Below are 14,484 nucleotides of genomic sequence, written 5' to 3' on the forward strand. Positions count from 1 at the left end.
AGCAAAGGAATGATAAGGAAGATGAGACTGAACAAAGAAACTCAAAGACACAACATCTTTGTAAGGAGATATCAGTCTGGCAAGAGGACAAGCTGTCTTGCAATGGCCAATCTTTTTCAGTTGAAGAAGACTAAATCGACCCAATCTCTTATTTACATACACGTACACTTCTTTACCAGGTGGGGTTTTGCTGTGAGTCAGTGAGACTGCCCACCAGTCCAGGGTATATAGGACAATTCAAGATATTTGCCTTGCTATCTTACTTTTCTAGCTCTTCTACAACATCCTTTCAAAATTAGGTTCTCCAAGAAAACTCCCCTCATTCAAATAAAATAGGCAAAACAGACAAAAGCATAGGACTGATTTTAAAGAACAGTACCAAAAAAAGATGGGAAAAAATACAATAAACATAAAATAGATAAAATGAAGAACATGCACAAGAGGATTTTGCCATAAAGCAAGTTAAAACTGTGACCAATATCTTTCCAAGAAAATAATTTAATGGAAAAAATAAAGGCTCCTATGAAATAAGAGCTCAATGAGATAAAAAGGTTCAAAGAAGTAAGACAACAGAAGATGAAAAATGGGACTGCAAAGAACAGGAAAGCAATAAAAAAGAAAACAAAAACCATCACAAAAACAAAGGTCACAAAAGTAATAGTAGTAGTAGAAAGGAGATTAGACACTAACCCTACTGGGTTAACCAATAAATGTGAATAAAAGCAGGCTGGCTTCAGACTTTCACACTGCAACATCCAGTCCTAGAAACAATAGGTAATGTTACAAATTCCTCAGGAAAAGAATGGGAGGTCCAAGAATTTTATAATTTGGACAGTTGAGTCAAACTGTCCTCCCAGTAGAAAGGGAACAAATTTGCTCAAACATGAACTGTGTTAGCAGGGTAAAAATCAGTTTTGGAGTTTTAAGACTTTAATTCAACCCAGAAGAAATAAGCAATTTGCCTAAAACCATAAAGTTAAAAATAGTTTTCCTGATATCATGCTGGTCCTGTCCTCAAAAGTTTTGTTTACTAACAAGAGGCCAGAGGATGGATATAGAGAGGAACATGTTACAATGAATTCAGTCTTTACACTGAGAACGAAAGAGACAAGTAATACGTGAGATGAATAAAGGAGTAAATACATCTGTAATGTGTGCATTTCCACATAAATTTCCCTACCTGAGAACAGCTTCATCAAGCTCTTGTGGCCTGTTAGTTGCACCCATTACAAGCACTCGGTCATCTCCAGCAGACTGTACCTATAAGTCAAAATTATTTTCAATATTTTTAAAGTAATAACAAAGAAAAACACAATAAAGATATCTATTTCTAATTTGGGCCATTCAATTGGAAAATATATACACTAAAATGCTACCACATAAAAATATCATAATCAATACGTACACCATCAAATTCTATTAGAAATTCAGTTTTTAGACGTCTGCTAGCATCATGTTCTCCTTCTCTTCTTTCACACAAAAGACTATCAACTTCATCTAGAGGAAATACAAGGATGAAACTTTAATTAAAAGCCAAGCTACGTGAGTTATCTGAGATTAACCTAGTTTATTATTTAGGTTATTAATATAATGTATCTTACTCAATTTGTTGGACAGTCTTTAATCTTGTGCTTTTTAAAAACTTTTTACTTCTGCAACTACACTTCAATAAAAATTTTTAAAAACTTTTTACTTCTGAATAATCTTTCCTATCATCCCCTCACATTTGGAAGAAGGGAACTTTACAAATGTTCAACTAAGCTATTGGAAGACATGTTCTTACCTATAAAAATTATGGAAGGTTGAAGTTCTCGAGCCACAGCAAAAAGAGCTCTCACCAATTTCTCTCCTTCTCCCACCTAAAACAAGGCATTGGACACTGTTAAACCCACAAAACGCAAGATTGTTCCTTCCAGCTTTTTTAATGTCACTACTGAAAATCTAGTACCTAGGAATTTAACTTCCCTTCTTTGCAGCAACCAAAGATTTGGTTTAAAGAGTAGGGGTGAGGGGTTTTGGGGGTTATTGATTGTTCCTTACAACACCAGTAAATAGACGGCTTATTTATTAAGAGAATCTGGTGAGTACTTTAAAAAACAAAACAAAATATCTCTCTGTCTTGTTTCACTATGCATTTCTAAGACTTGAGATTGGGATGTAACTATTGAGAAGAGGGAACACCAGAGGACAGAGGGATGCAGCAATATTCCGTAAGCTGTAGGCTGCAGGGTGTGTTTACAGAAGCACAGAAGTTGGAACGTGCTCTCCTAAACAAAACTTGCTCTACTAAAAACATCTTGAAAATCCATTCTCACAATATCACTGTCAATAAATGTCAAAGCATTTCTAGGTGGTCCAGGTGGTCTATGAACACTCCTTAAGACATTATCAGGGGCTTGAACACTATACTAAAGCCATTCTATGCACCAAAGCATCTATGCTTTGAAAGGGTCATGAGGTTTGCGGTAAAGTGAAGTTGCTCAGTCGTGTCGGACTTTTGCGACCCCACGGACTGTAGCCTACTGGGCTCCTCCGTCCATGGGATTTTCCAGGCAAGAATACTGCAGTGGGTTGCCATTTCTACTTTGTACTCTAGGTGGCATCTATTCTTTTTATTGAAAATTAAATTAAAAAGGAAAAGCCTCAGATTTAGAATCTGCAAAACAAGTATTCTCAGAGCCAGAAGGAACCGCAAGAGATGACCTCTTATGACATCAACCCTGTAAGATTTCCCTGGTGATCCAGTGGTTGAGTCCCCCTGTGAATGCAGGGAACCTGGGTTCAAACCCTGATCTAGGAAGATTCCACATGCTGCGGGAACAACTAAGCCTGAGGGACACAACTCCTGAGCCTGTGCTCCGCAACAAGAGAAGCCACCACAATAAGAAGCCTGTGCATCGCAACAGGAGAGTAGTCCCTGCTCGCCACAACTAGAGAAAGCCTGCATGCGGAAATGAAGACCCAGCCTAGCCAAAAATAAGCAAATACATTTTAAAAAAAAACCACTTTATAAAAGAAGTAAAACCTCAAGTGATACTTTCTTAAGGCCAGTTCTGTATGTAAGTTAGGTTGGCATCCCTACCTGACAGTGTTCTCTGTTGTAGGCTATAGGTAGCCTTCTGTAACAACAGTTTTACTTGTAAAATTTCACACAGGAAGCAAAACTTAACCGGGAAAAGTATCACTGTATAGTTACTTTTAATTACTTTACAAAACTGAGACATCTGCCAGTAACTGATCTTGTACTTCTAGCCTCCAAATTTCTATTGTTCAAGCCAGCTAGTCTGTGCTACTTTAATACACAACCCTAACAAATCTCACAGAAAAATTTCACTTTTAAATGAGCCTAACAAATGTACATAACTTTCTACTTTGAAGAGTAAAAAAATATTTAAATAATATGTAAGTAATAGATATAAAACCCATAGAAAAACATCTCTGTGTAATGTTATTGCCATTTATTCTTAACACAGTAACATTTAGACAGTAACTTAAAGCATGACAATACTGGAAAAAGAACACTCACATATTTTGAAGTTAAACTTGCAGCACTTATATTAAAGAAGGTTGCATTAGATTCTGCAGCTACCGCTTTAGCCTTTAAAAATCAGAAGGGTAAATATATTAGTTCAATTGCTTTAAAAAGATAACTACATGTGATCAACTTAATTTCTATAAAACATTTCCTAAAAACATAAGGTATGACACAATTTCCAACAAATAGCAATCAATGTACTTCCTTCTCAGCAATGAGAAAAAGGTGCAGGAGGAGCTGTACTTCTTCTCACTCTCTTTCTCTCTAAGAGAGATGTCAAAGGGACAGGTTGGAAAAAAAAAAAAAGGGTGTGTTATTCTCTTCCCAGCTATAGAAGATAACTGGTTAGAGAAAGAGAAACAGCTGAAGGAAAAAGTTACTCTTTCTCTATTTAGTTTTCCCTGTAGCAGAGTCATTCAGGAAAAGAGGTATTCAGATCCTAGCAAAAAACTTCTGGCAAAACGATATGGAAAAAAACAATCTGCTGTATGTCAGTTATGCCTCAATTAGAAAAAAAGAAAGGGAGAAATCTGTTATCAGGCTGATTATTTTATTTAAATAAACTTGCTAAAATAGTAAAACAAAAACAAAAACAGAGATTAGGAAGATACTCAATATAGTAAGGTAAGCTCTTCTAGGGCAAAATTTTAATATTTAACTTGGGAAAACAATGAAAATTATACTGTTCCCAGCATCAAACTAATACTGGAGATAACATACATGGTTTTTCACCTATCTTCATCATTAAAAACTAGCTTAAAACCTGGGAGTTCCCCGGTGGTCCAGTGGTTAGTACTCAGTGCTTTCACTGCCATGACCCTGGATTCAATCCCTGATCTGAAAACTAAGATCCCATAAGGTGTGCAGTGTGGGGGGAGGGGAGGGGAGGGAGGGGGAGGGAGAAAGTATATAACAACAAAAGGCAAATCATAAACGACAGACTCTGACAATGAAATGTTTCTTTTATTCACAATATACCCTTAATATCTCAACAGAACTTGCCAAGTTAAAAGGAATTCTTACCAGCATTGTTTTCCCATTTCCAGGTGGACCAAAGAGTAACAATCCTCTGGCAGGAGCCCTAAGCCCTGTGAACAACTTAAAAATACATACTTTAGTTCACAACTGTGATTCTGGAGACACTTTTTCCAGACATTTTGAGTATTATTTGTTATCAGTAGCATCCTCCAAAAGAGAGCTGCCCAGAGCTCTAAACAGAACATATAATCAATAAGTTACTATAATTACCCCAAACAGAAGAAAACAAAGTGAAATAAACCCAAATTCTTATTGATCAAATTGAAAGCAACTGAGCTTCCCTGGTGGTCCGGTGGTTAAGAATCGCCTGTCAATGCAGGGGACGCAGGTTCAGACCTAGGCCTGGGAAGACACCACAGGCTGTGAGCCAACTGCCCGTGAACCACAACTACTGAGCCTGCAAGCTGCAACCGCTGAACCCTGTGTGCCCTAGGGCCCATGCTCCACAATAAGAGAAGCCACCACACTGCAATGCCCGTGCACAGCTAGAAAGTAGTCCCCGCTCACTGCAACTACAGAAAGCCCCCTTGTGCAGCAGTGAAGACCCAGTACAGCCAAAATAAAAATTAAAAACATTTTAAAAGTACACTGAAAAAACTGAAAGCAGGCTTATTAAATAAGACATCTTGAACAAAGAATGTTTCTCCACTTTTAGAAATCTCACCAAAATAACAGTAAATGAATAAAAAAAAGAAATCTTCAATACAAAACAAAAAAATACAAAAGGAAACAACAGAGGACACAAATTTTTGTAGATGGTGAATTGATAAAGTGTGGTAAATTATTTAATGGAGTTGAGGGAGCTAAAACCAAGCGCCTGCTTGTGAAGGGATACCTAGATACCAGGAGCAAGCTGACATGAACAAAAAACCCTGGAAAAGCTCTGGAATTGGAGGAATCAGGTATGGGAGAAAGCACTAGTGAGGCAGTTGGCCAAAAACAGGGGGACTGATTGAAAGTCTGTGTGAGGAACAACGGAAACCACGCTCCTGCCCTGACCAAGAGCATGCAGCATGTACTGCTCTTCCATAACAAAAGGAGGCAGAAATTAAAGATTTTAAAATTAAAAAAATATATATATATATAATTTTTATTGGAGAAAAAAAAAAAAGAGTCAAAAAAAAAAAAAAAGGAGGCAGAGGTTTCCTTCTCTAGAGACATCAAACCACAGCTGCCAAACTCAAGGACACCAGGCACGGCATTCAACTGATAACATTTTACTCAACAGTGAAAGCGTATGTATTTTAAGTTGAACCATATGAAGTAACTGATAATCAACTTAGACACAAAATTTTATTTGAGTGGGTTCAGGTTTACAGAAAATTTAATGGAAAGAACAGAGTTTCCATGTAACTCCTCACCTCCCCCATCTCCCCTATTATTAACATCTTGCATTGGTATGGTACATTTAATACAGCTGATGAATACTGACACATTATTATTAACATAAGTTCATAGTTTACATTAAGGTCCACTATTTGTGTCAAATATTTACCATTAGTTTCATGCAGAACAGTTTCACTACCCTAAAAACTGCCTTCTCCACCATCTATTTAACCTTCCTGTCCTACCCATGAATGCCTGGCAACCACTGATCTTTTTACTGTTTCCATAGTTATTCTAGTTGAAATCATACAGTATAAGACTTTTAAGATTATCTTCTTTGACTTAGCAATATGTACTTAATGTTCCTCTATGTATTTTCATGGCTTGATAGCTCATTTCTTTTTAGTGCTGAATAATATTTCATTATTATGGATATACCATAGTTTGCTTATACATTTAACTACTGAAAACCATCTTGAATGAACAAAGGTGAAAGTATTTGCTTTAAGTAATTCTGAGAATAAATTAACTCAAGAATGTGTTTTTAATATTATTTATCTCATTCAAGCCACTTTTAGTGTTCAGTAACTTAATTATTATTGTTGAGAAGGTCTTACAACTAGCTGAGAAAAGAGGTGAAAGGAAAAGAAGAAAAGGAAAGATATATTTATCTGAATGTAGTTACATCGTGAGTCAAGTGGACCTTAGGAAGCATCACTAAGAACAAAGTTAGTTGAGGTGATAGAATTCCAGTTGAGTTATTTCAAATCCTAAAAGATTATGCTGTTAAAGTGCTGCATTCAATAGGCCAGCAAATATGGAAAATTCAGCAGTGGCCACAGGACTGGAAAAGGTCAGTGTTCATTCCAATTCCAAAGGGCAATGCCAAAGAATGTTCAAAGTACTGCACTATTGCACTCACTTCATATGATAGCAAGGTAACACTCAAAAATCCTTCAAGCTAGGTTTCAACAGTACGTGAACTGAGATCTTCCAGATATATAGGCTGGATTTAGAAAATGGAGAGGAACCAGAGATCTAATGGCCAGCATCCATTAGATCATAGAAAAAGCTAGGCTATTCCAGAAAAACATCTACTTCTGCTTCACTGACTATGCTAAAACCTTTGACTGTGTGGATCACAAAAAATTATGGAAGATTCTTACTGAGATGGGAATACCAAACCACCTTAACCTACCTCCTGAGAAATCTGTATGCAGGTCAAGAAGCAACAGTTAGAACTGGAATGAACAATGGACTGGTTCAAAATTGGGGAAGGAGTACGTCAAGGCTGTATACTGTCACCCTGCTTATTTAACTTACATGCAGAGTACATCATACAAAATGCCGGGCTAGGTGAAGCACAAGTCAAAATCAAGATTGCTGGGAGAAATATCAATAACCTCAGATACGCAGAAGACACCACCCTAACAGCAGAAAGAGAAGAAGAACTGGAGAGCCTCTTGATGAAGGTGGAAGAGGACAGTGAAAAAGCTGGCTTCAAACTCAACATTCAAAAACTAAGATCATGGCATCGGGTCCCATCACTTCATGGCAAATAGATGGGGAAACAATGGAAACAGTAACAGACTTTATTTTCTTGGGCTCCAAAATCACTGTAGATGGTGACTACAGCCATGAAATTAAAAGACACTTGCTTCTTGGAAGAAATGCTATGACAAACCTAGACAGTATATTAAAAAGCAGAGACACTACTTTGCCAACAATAGTCTGTATAGTCAAAGCTATGGTTTTTCCAGTATACGGATGTGAGAGCTGGACCATAAATAAGGCTGAGCACCAAAAAATTGATGTTTTTGAACTGTTTTGTTGGAGAAGACTCTTGAGGGTCCCTTGGACTGCAAGCAGATCAAACCAGTTCATCCTAAAGGAAATCAGTCCTAAATATTCATGGGAAGGACTGATGCTGAAGCTCCAGCACTTTGGCCACCAGATGTGAAGAACTGACTCATTGGAAAAGACCCTGATGCTGGGAAAGATTGAAGACAGGGAGAGTAGGGGACAGAGGACGAGATGGTTGGACAGCATCACCAACTCAACGGATATAAGTTTGAACAAACTCTGGAAGGTGATAAAGGACAGGGAAGCCTGGCGTGCTGTAGTCCATGGCATCGAAAAGAGTCAGACATGACTGAGTGACTGCACAAAAAAATTAGGATTCCGTGTTTTTAAGATGAAATAAAAATTCTAGCACTGTAAAAAAAAAATGAATGAAATTCATCCTGATGCCTGTCATACCCAGCTTTCCAATCTAGCCTAACAATGTCCCCATTGTGATCCATACAAGCTCTCCACTGTGGAGAATTAAGAATAAAGCTGACCTGTTGCACAATAAAGGTGCTTTATGAAATAAGCTCTGACCGATGACCCATTTTACAGTCTACTGTGAAAAGATGAGCTAGGGTAATCATATTCTCTTTTTTGGGAATCTTAACAGGAATTATAAAAATGTTCAAATTGGCAGATGCAGAGATAGACAAATGGTCCAAATCCTGAGATCTGGCTCTACCTCAGATGCCATTCCTCCTTAAGCTCCAATTTAGTACATTTACTAAGGCTTCCGACCCACCCAAGCCTAGGTTATTCAACTTTGAAATTCCAGTTTTTTCAAACAGTATGGCCCTACCATGGAAATATTCCTAAATGTAAATTCATATGCTGTTTGACCTTACTCTCCATTTTAGATGTGCTCCTTAAAGTTATGCATAGAGCAGAAGCTGAATGACTTCTAACACAGTCCAGATATTTCCTTACTACCTTTACAATTTTAGATATATTTTTGTACCCTAAGAAGCACATCATTTATAATAAAGGCCATACTTGAGACTGATCTATCACTTAACTAAAATGTAGAGAAAGAAATTTAGGTCTTAGGACTAGTTTCTTTGGCAACAAATGGACTAAATGACTGCTAAAATCCTGTTCAGGTCTATGGTTGCATGAATCCTTTCAACAGGCATTTTTTTGGTCAATACTCAGTCTGGTGCATTTACTACGCTTATATATAGCCCCAGGGGGAAACGTTAGCCCAAAATACAAACCATCACAGGTTTCCTCAAAGTGTGGCCTGAGGTGGTACAAGGGACAAATTTGGCTACTATAAAGACAAATGCTTTCCACCTTTATTATTTTATTATTAAGAATATTCAATTAGTATATTAAACCAGTGATTTCCTGCACACTGCTTCTTAGAATGAGCAAGAGGTAAAAGAAAATACAATCAACAAATAATAAATGTCAGTATAGTTGGTACTCACGAGTTACAAACAGTATGAAAATGACAAAGACTACAGAAAAATAGGGCCACACAACCTTTACACGTTCGTTTAAGAGTGTATTCACAATAACATGCCATATAACATCTATGTTCACTAGATTTTGTAAACGAGTCCACAAAGACTTGAAAGCTCAGAAGGAAGAGAAACAGCTGACCCAGACTGGATCCTCAGGTTTATTTTTTGCAATTTTTTCAGAATAGCATCAAATATGAAATCTGTGAATTGTGAAAACCGAAAACAATACCAAATATGGAAAATTAAATATTTATTATCAATTGCAAGATTACCTAACTTCTTCAGTGAGTTAAAAAATTATGGGATGGAAGGTTAGGCTCCTACTCATCACTTATCAGCTCTTCATTTACTTTGATCACTTAGTATCTTCGAAATAATTCTTCTAAATAACTTTATCTTAATTTCTCTTTTCTCCAGTATGATTTCTGTCTTTTAATTTTAAATCTCTCTTACCTTAATATAAAATTATTGCCTGTTACCTATTTTTCCTATAAACTTAATTACAAACGGATTGGGAATTAGTTACCATTATAGTCAATCTCCTCTCCAATACAGTCAACATCAACTGCTAATGATTTTTCCTTAAAAAAAAAAAAAATCAAACCTACTGTTAAATGAATTAATCATTCTAGTGTAGCTCATTTATTTACTGATACTATGGATTCAGTAATGGATGATATTATAAGAAAATGACAATATAAAGTCCTTACCTCAGGTCTCAGAGAAGGAAGAATAACAATTTCTTGCAATGCTTGTTTTGCCAGCTCTTGACCAGCTATATCATCAAATTTAACAGCTGTTCCGCTAAGAAACAGAATTTCAGTTAACTACACACATAAATATTCTTCAGTTATTATAATATTAAGTCTAAGCTCTATGTAATGTAGCCATATATAGTTAAATTAGTAAAGCAATGGCTTTCTCATTTACAGTAATTGAAAACCATCATAAAAATTAAATATGTAAATTAGACAAGGTATTTATTATCCATTTTACTAATGATATATTTTGCCAATAAAAAATGTTTAAACTCCATAAAATGCTTTAGATGACAATACTTACTTGTCCACAATTTCATTCATTATAAGGTTAGCAAGGTTGCTGTCCACATTCCTAAAATTCTTCAAGTCTTTCTTTTTACGAGCAGCAGTTGTAGGGGTAGAAGGTTTATTTGTTCTATTTGTTTTTGGTGTACTCTTGGAAGGACACAAAATTTTGATGTGAAAACACAACATAATGTCTGCAATTTTCACATGTGAGTTAACTTTAATGTTCACAGAATTAAAAGAATAAAAGTAGCAAAAAATAGATATAAAAATCCCCAAACTGTATACTTACTCTAAGATAAAATGGCATTCTCTATAGAACTACATTTGGCATGAAGTGGGTTTATAGAAGATTTTATCCAGAGAGATTTACTTACTATGAAATAAAAAGGCTCTATGACAACACATTCACATAATTTTGATCCTTGTTAGAATTGTAACAAAACTGTATGTATGTTTAATGTTACAAAACATTTATGTACATTTACACAATTATACAAAGAACGAATTTAAAATGACCTATAGGGAATTTCCTGGTGGCCTAGTGCTTGGAACTCCCTGCTTTCACTGCTGAAGGCCTGGGTTCAGTTCCTGGTTTGGGAAGTGATAATGGTAAGCCACACTTCATGGCATAGCCAAATAAAGAAATAAAATAAAATTAGAAACAGACTGGATAAAGAATATATGAAACACACTGGATAAAGAAACTTACTGTTAAAAACACCTAGTTAGCAAGATTTCCTTCAAAGATAATAGAGAAAAAAAAAAAAGATTTGCTTTTTAGTAGCAAGTTGCCTCTGCTACTTAGATTTTATTTTTTATTCTTTTTATTAAAAAAAATTGTATTTATTTACTATTTGGCAGTACTGGGTTTTCACTGCAGCATGTAGTTTCTTTTAGCTGCAGCATGCAGGATCTAGATCCCTAACCAGGGATTGAACCTAAGTCCCCAGGCTTGGCAGTGCAGAGTTTTAGCCACTGGACCACCAGGGAAGTTCCTACTTAGATTTTTATAAATCTAAATTCAAAAAAAGGAAAAGAAATCATTCAACTTTGTGGAAACTTATCAATTCTCTTAAGGTATTACAAAGTACTTATAATAAATTTCAGTAAGCATTGTCATGTTCAAAATTTTGTTTGCAACAGCAGAGCAACTGAAGTTACTGTCTCAAAATACCTTATGAGTGGCAGCTGCAGAACCAGGTCCTTGTCTCACGCCAGAAACCATGGATAAACCACTGCAACTAGGTGCTCTATGGTGGCCTGAAAGACCTGTGGGTCCAGTTTTCATAACTGTTTTTGAACGAGGCAGTGAATTACTAGCATGTGTTAACGGATCTTTTCTTTTTGGAACAGCTCCACTTTCTATCAAGGAAAAAATAAAGTCATCATGGTCAGAAAACTGTGGCTAAACATTATAAAAGTTAATATAAGGACCAGTACAAATTTGAAAGCTAATAATATTATTTTTATTTCAGCAGTATCTCAAAATAAGACTTCAGTCAGAATATATACTAAAGTATTCTTAACGATTGTTACTGGGTGTGGACAAGATTATGAGTGTTTAGCCTTTCCCTTTTCCTGGTGTGTAATTTTCTTTTAAGAAACACGTATTTGTCATAAAAAGAAATAACTATTTGTGGGGGCAGGAGGAGGATACAAAAAAGGTACCAAGAAAATAGAGCTGCCAAAATTTTTTTCTTTTTTGTTTTGTTTTATTTAAAAGCTGCCAAAAATTAAAGAAACAAAATGTAGTAAAGGCACTAGGGGTAGGCTGTATGGGGGTGGGGGGGGGGGACAAATAGCACATCATTCTAAATTTTTCAGACTATAAAACAGTGTGAAAATCCAATCCGTGCCACCAGAAGAGTTTTAAAAGGCAATTTTAATTTAAAGAGTATAAAGATGTGATTAATATGCCAAGTATTTTGTGCTATATCTATGTTACCAGGTGGCTCAGTGGTAAAGAATCCACCTGCCAATGCAAGGAGACACAGGAGATGTGGGTTCGATCCCTGGGTCAGGAAGACTACTCATTCAGTATTCCTGCCTAGAGAATCCTATGGTCAAAGGACCCTAGCAAGCTACAGTCCAAGGGTGGCAAAGGGTCAGACATGACTGGGCACGCATGCATGCACAGATAAATGAACAAGTATAAGATATTTTCTAATAAGTCTAAAAGGTCACATGACCTACGTACTCTGCTCTTCTACATAAATTATACACTTTAAATGTTCAAATCTCACTGCTTCTAAATATTTTCATATACTATATAACAAACATCAAAGTTTATTAATAGCAATGTTCATTGTTAAATCAGTCAGCAAATTAGAGAGGCCTAGAGAAAAGACTAGCTTAAAGACAAAAGCCTTATCGTTGCTCTGTCATAATATCCCTTAATGTAGCTTAAGGAAACTCCAAAGAAGGGAACTTGCTTCCAGTGTAGGGGGCATGGGTTTAATCCTTGATTGGGAAACTAAGATCCCATATGCCACATGGTGTGGTGAAAAAAATAAAAAAAATTTTTTAAGTACAGTAAAATAAACAAGGGTTCTTTTCCAATAAATAAATGCAATGTTCTGCACCATTTGTTTAAGGAACTAAAGGATAAAGACCCTATAGAAAAAACCAGGAAATCAATCCAGAAAAAGAGAATGACAACAATTAAAAGTCAAAGTGTGAATAAAAGCAAGATCCGTCTAGGGTGGTAAGTATTTATCACCCACTTCAAACGGGAAAAAAGAGACTGGAGAAGAATTTCTACAAACAGAAAATATACAGTCCTAAGATTATAAATGGATAAAAATTTTTATAAGGAACTGTGAGGATGATAGCAGACTTCTCATAAAAATAACAAAGGTCAGCAGGCAACTGAGAGGGCTCAAAATGCTGAAGGAAAAAACAATGTTAATTCTCATCTATTCTATATTCCGGTGACCAGACAAGTAAGGACGAGGGTGTTTTCAGACACTACGCTGAGAGTTTACAATCTACAAAACTTCATTAAAAGAAATTTTAAAGCAGGTCTTTTAGTTAAAAAGCACAAAGAGCAAGAACCTGTAATGTGAAGCTAGAGAGCAAGAAAAAAAAATCAGACAACTTGAGGGGAGGAAAAATGGAAATTGAGTTACAGATGTAGAAAACAAACATCATCACCAGGGGGTAAGGGCGGGGAGGGACAAATAGAGATTGGGATTGGCATACACATGCTGCTACGTATAAAGTAGATAACTAATAAGAACTTAATGTACAGCATCGTGAACTCTATTCAATACTCTGTAATGGCCTATATGGAAAAAGGATCTAAAAAAGAGAGGATATATGTATAATTGAATCACTATGCTGTACACCTGGACCTAATATAACAATGTAAATCAGTTATATATAATTGATTTAAATAAAAATTTAAAATACAAGAAATCTTTAAACTTTTTTTTTATTACATATGAGTAAAGAGAGCAGTTTTTTTATGGTCTATACTACAAGTTTTCTGTTACAATTTGAACAAAGTAATATTTACTTCAATAAAATTTAAGTACTGGACACAAAACTAATTCTGAAAAAGTTACCAATAAAACTAAACATGATGTCAGGGAACCTACGAAATGAAGATTCCTTCCACCCAAACAAAACAAGACAAAAAAACATCTAATTTTCTGTAGGAGCTTATGTGATGTTCAAAGCTTATGGGAAACAAATTTAACCCATAGTGAATAACAGTATTCTAATGTTTCTCCTCACTGTGTGAACTCAGCTTCAAACTTTTCCAACAGCGGTTATGACTAAATACTCACTCATTGTATAAGTAAAATGTGTATGCACTAAAAACTGATATATGATCAAAAAATTAAAATTACTGTCTCAAAAAACACTGCTTTATAAAAACCTGGTACAGGTACTGATAGGAAAAAACACCAAAGCTCAAAATCAAATAGAAACAAAAGAACATCTTAATAGTTTAGGAAAATGAACCTTCACATTTTATCATCTCAAAACTTGGAGGTTGTAAAATATGAAAATATAACATGCTGAGAATGGCTACACCTATTTGTTACATGTTTACATATCATGAACAATAAGGATGCTGTATTTTCTACACAGCCCTGTGTGAACAAAAACCAATCAAATCTATCACTGTAAAATCAAATCAACGTTATCGGGTTAAGCAGGACTCTACTTTGCATGCAAGCTTTACTATTTGACATGTTAGTTAACCTAAACCCAC

At 35.7% G+C, this 14,484-nt stretch overlaps 1 protein-coding gene across 4 annotated transcripts in view; it reads right to left on the reverse strand.

The window, feature by feature from the left end:
* SPAST (spastin) overlaps window positions 1–14,484 on the reverse strand; it is a 50,877-nt gene that overhangs the window by 12,899 nt on the left and 23,494 nt on the right. For all 4 annotated transcript variants that reach the window (XM_068970614.1, XM_068970597.1, XM_068970605.1 and 1 more), the window contains 8 exons: window positions 11,437–11,624; window positions 10,276–10,409; window positions 9,924–10,017; window positions 4,559–4,633; window positions 3,527–3,598; window positions 1,784–1,859; window positions 1,406–1,497; window positions 1,181–1,260 (listed from right to left, as the gene is read on the reverse strand). In XM_068970614.1, the coding sequence (XP_068826715.1) occupies window positions 1,181–1,260; window positions 1,406–1,497; window positions 1,784–1,859; window positions 3,527–3,598; window positions 4,559–4,633; window positions 9,924–10,017; window positions 10,276–10,409; window positions 11,437–11,624 (811 nt within the window). The remainder of the gene's footprint in view (window positions 1–1,180; window positions 1,261–1,405; window positions 1,498–1,783; window positions 1,860–3,526; window positions 3,599–4,558; window positions 4,634–9,923; window positions 10,018–10,275; window positions 10,410–11,436; window positions 11,625–14,484) is intronic.

Source organism: Capricornis sumatraensis, chromosome 1 (assembly GCF_032405125.1).
Source record: "Capricornis sumatraensis isolate serow.1 chromosome 1, serow.2, whole genome shotgun sequence".
In the NCBI taxonomy this organism is placed as follows: domain Eukaryota; kingdom Metazoa; phylum Chordata; class Mammalia; order Artiodactyla; family Bovidae; genus Capricornis; species Capricornis sumatraensis.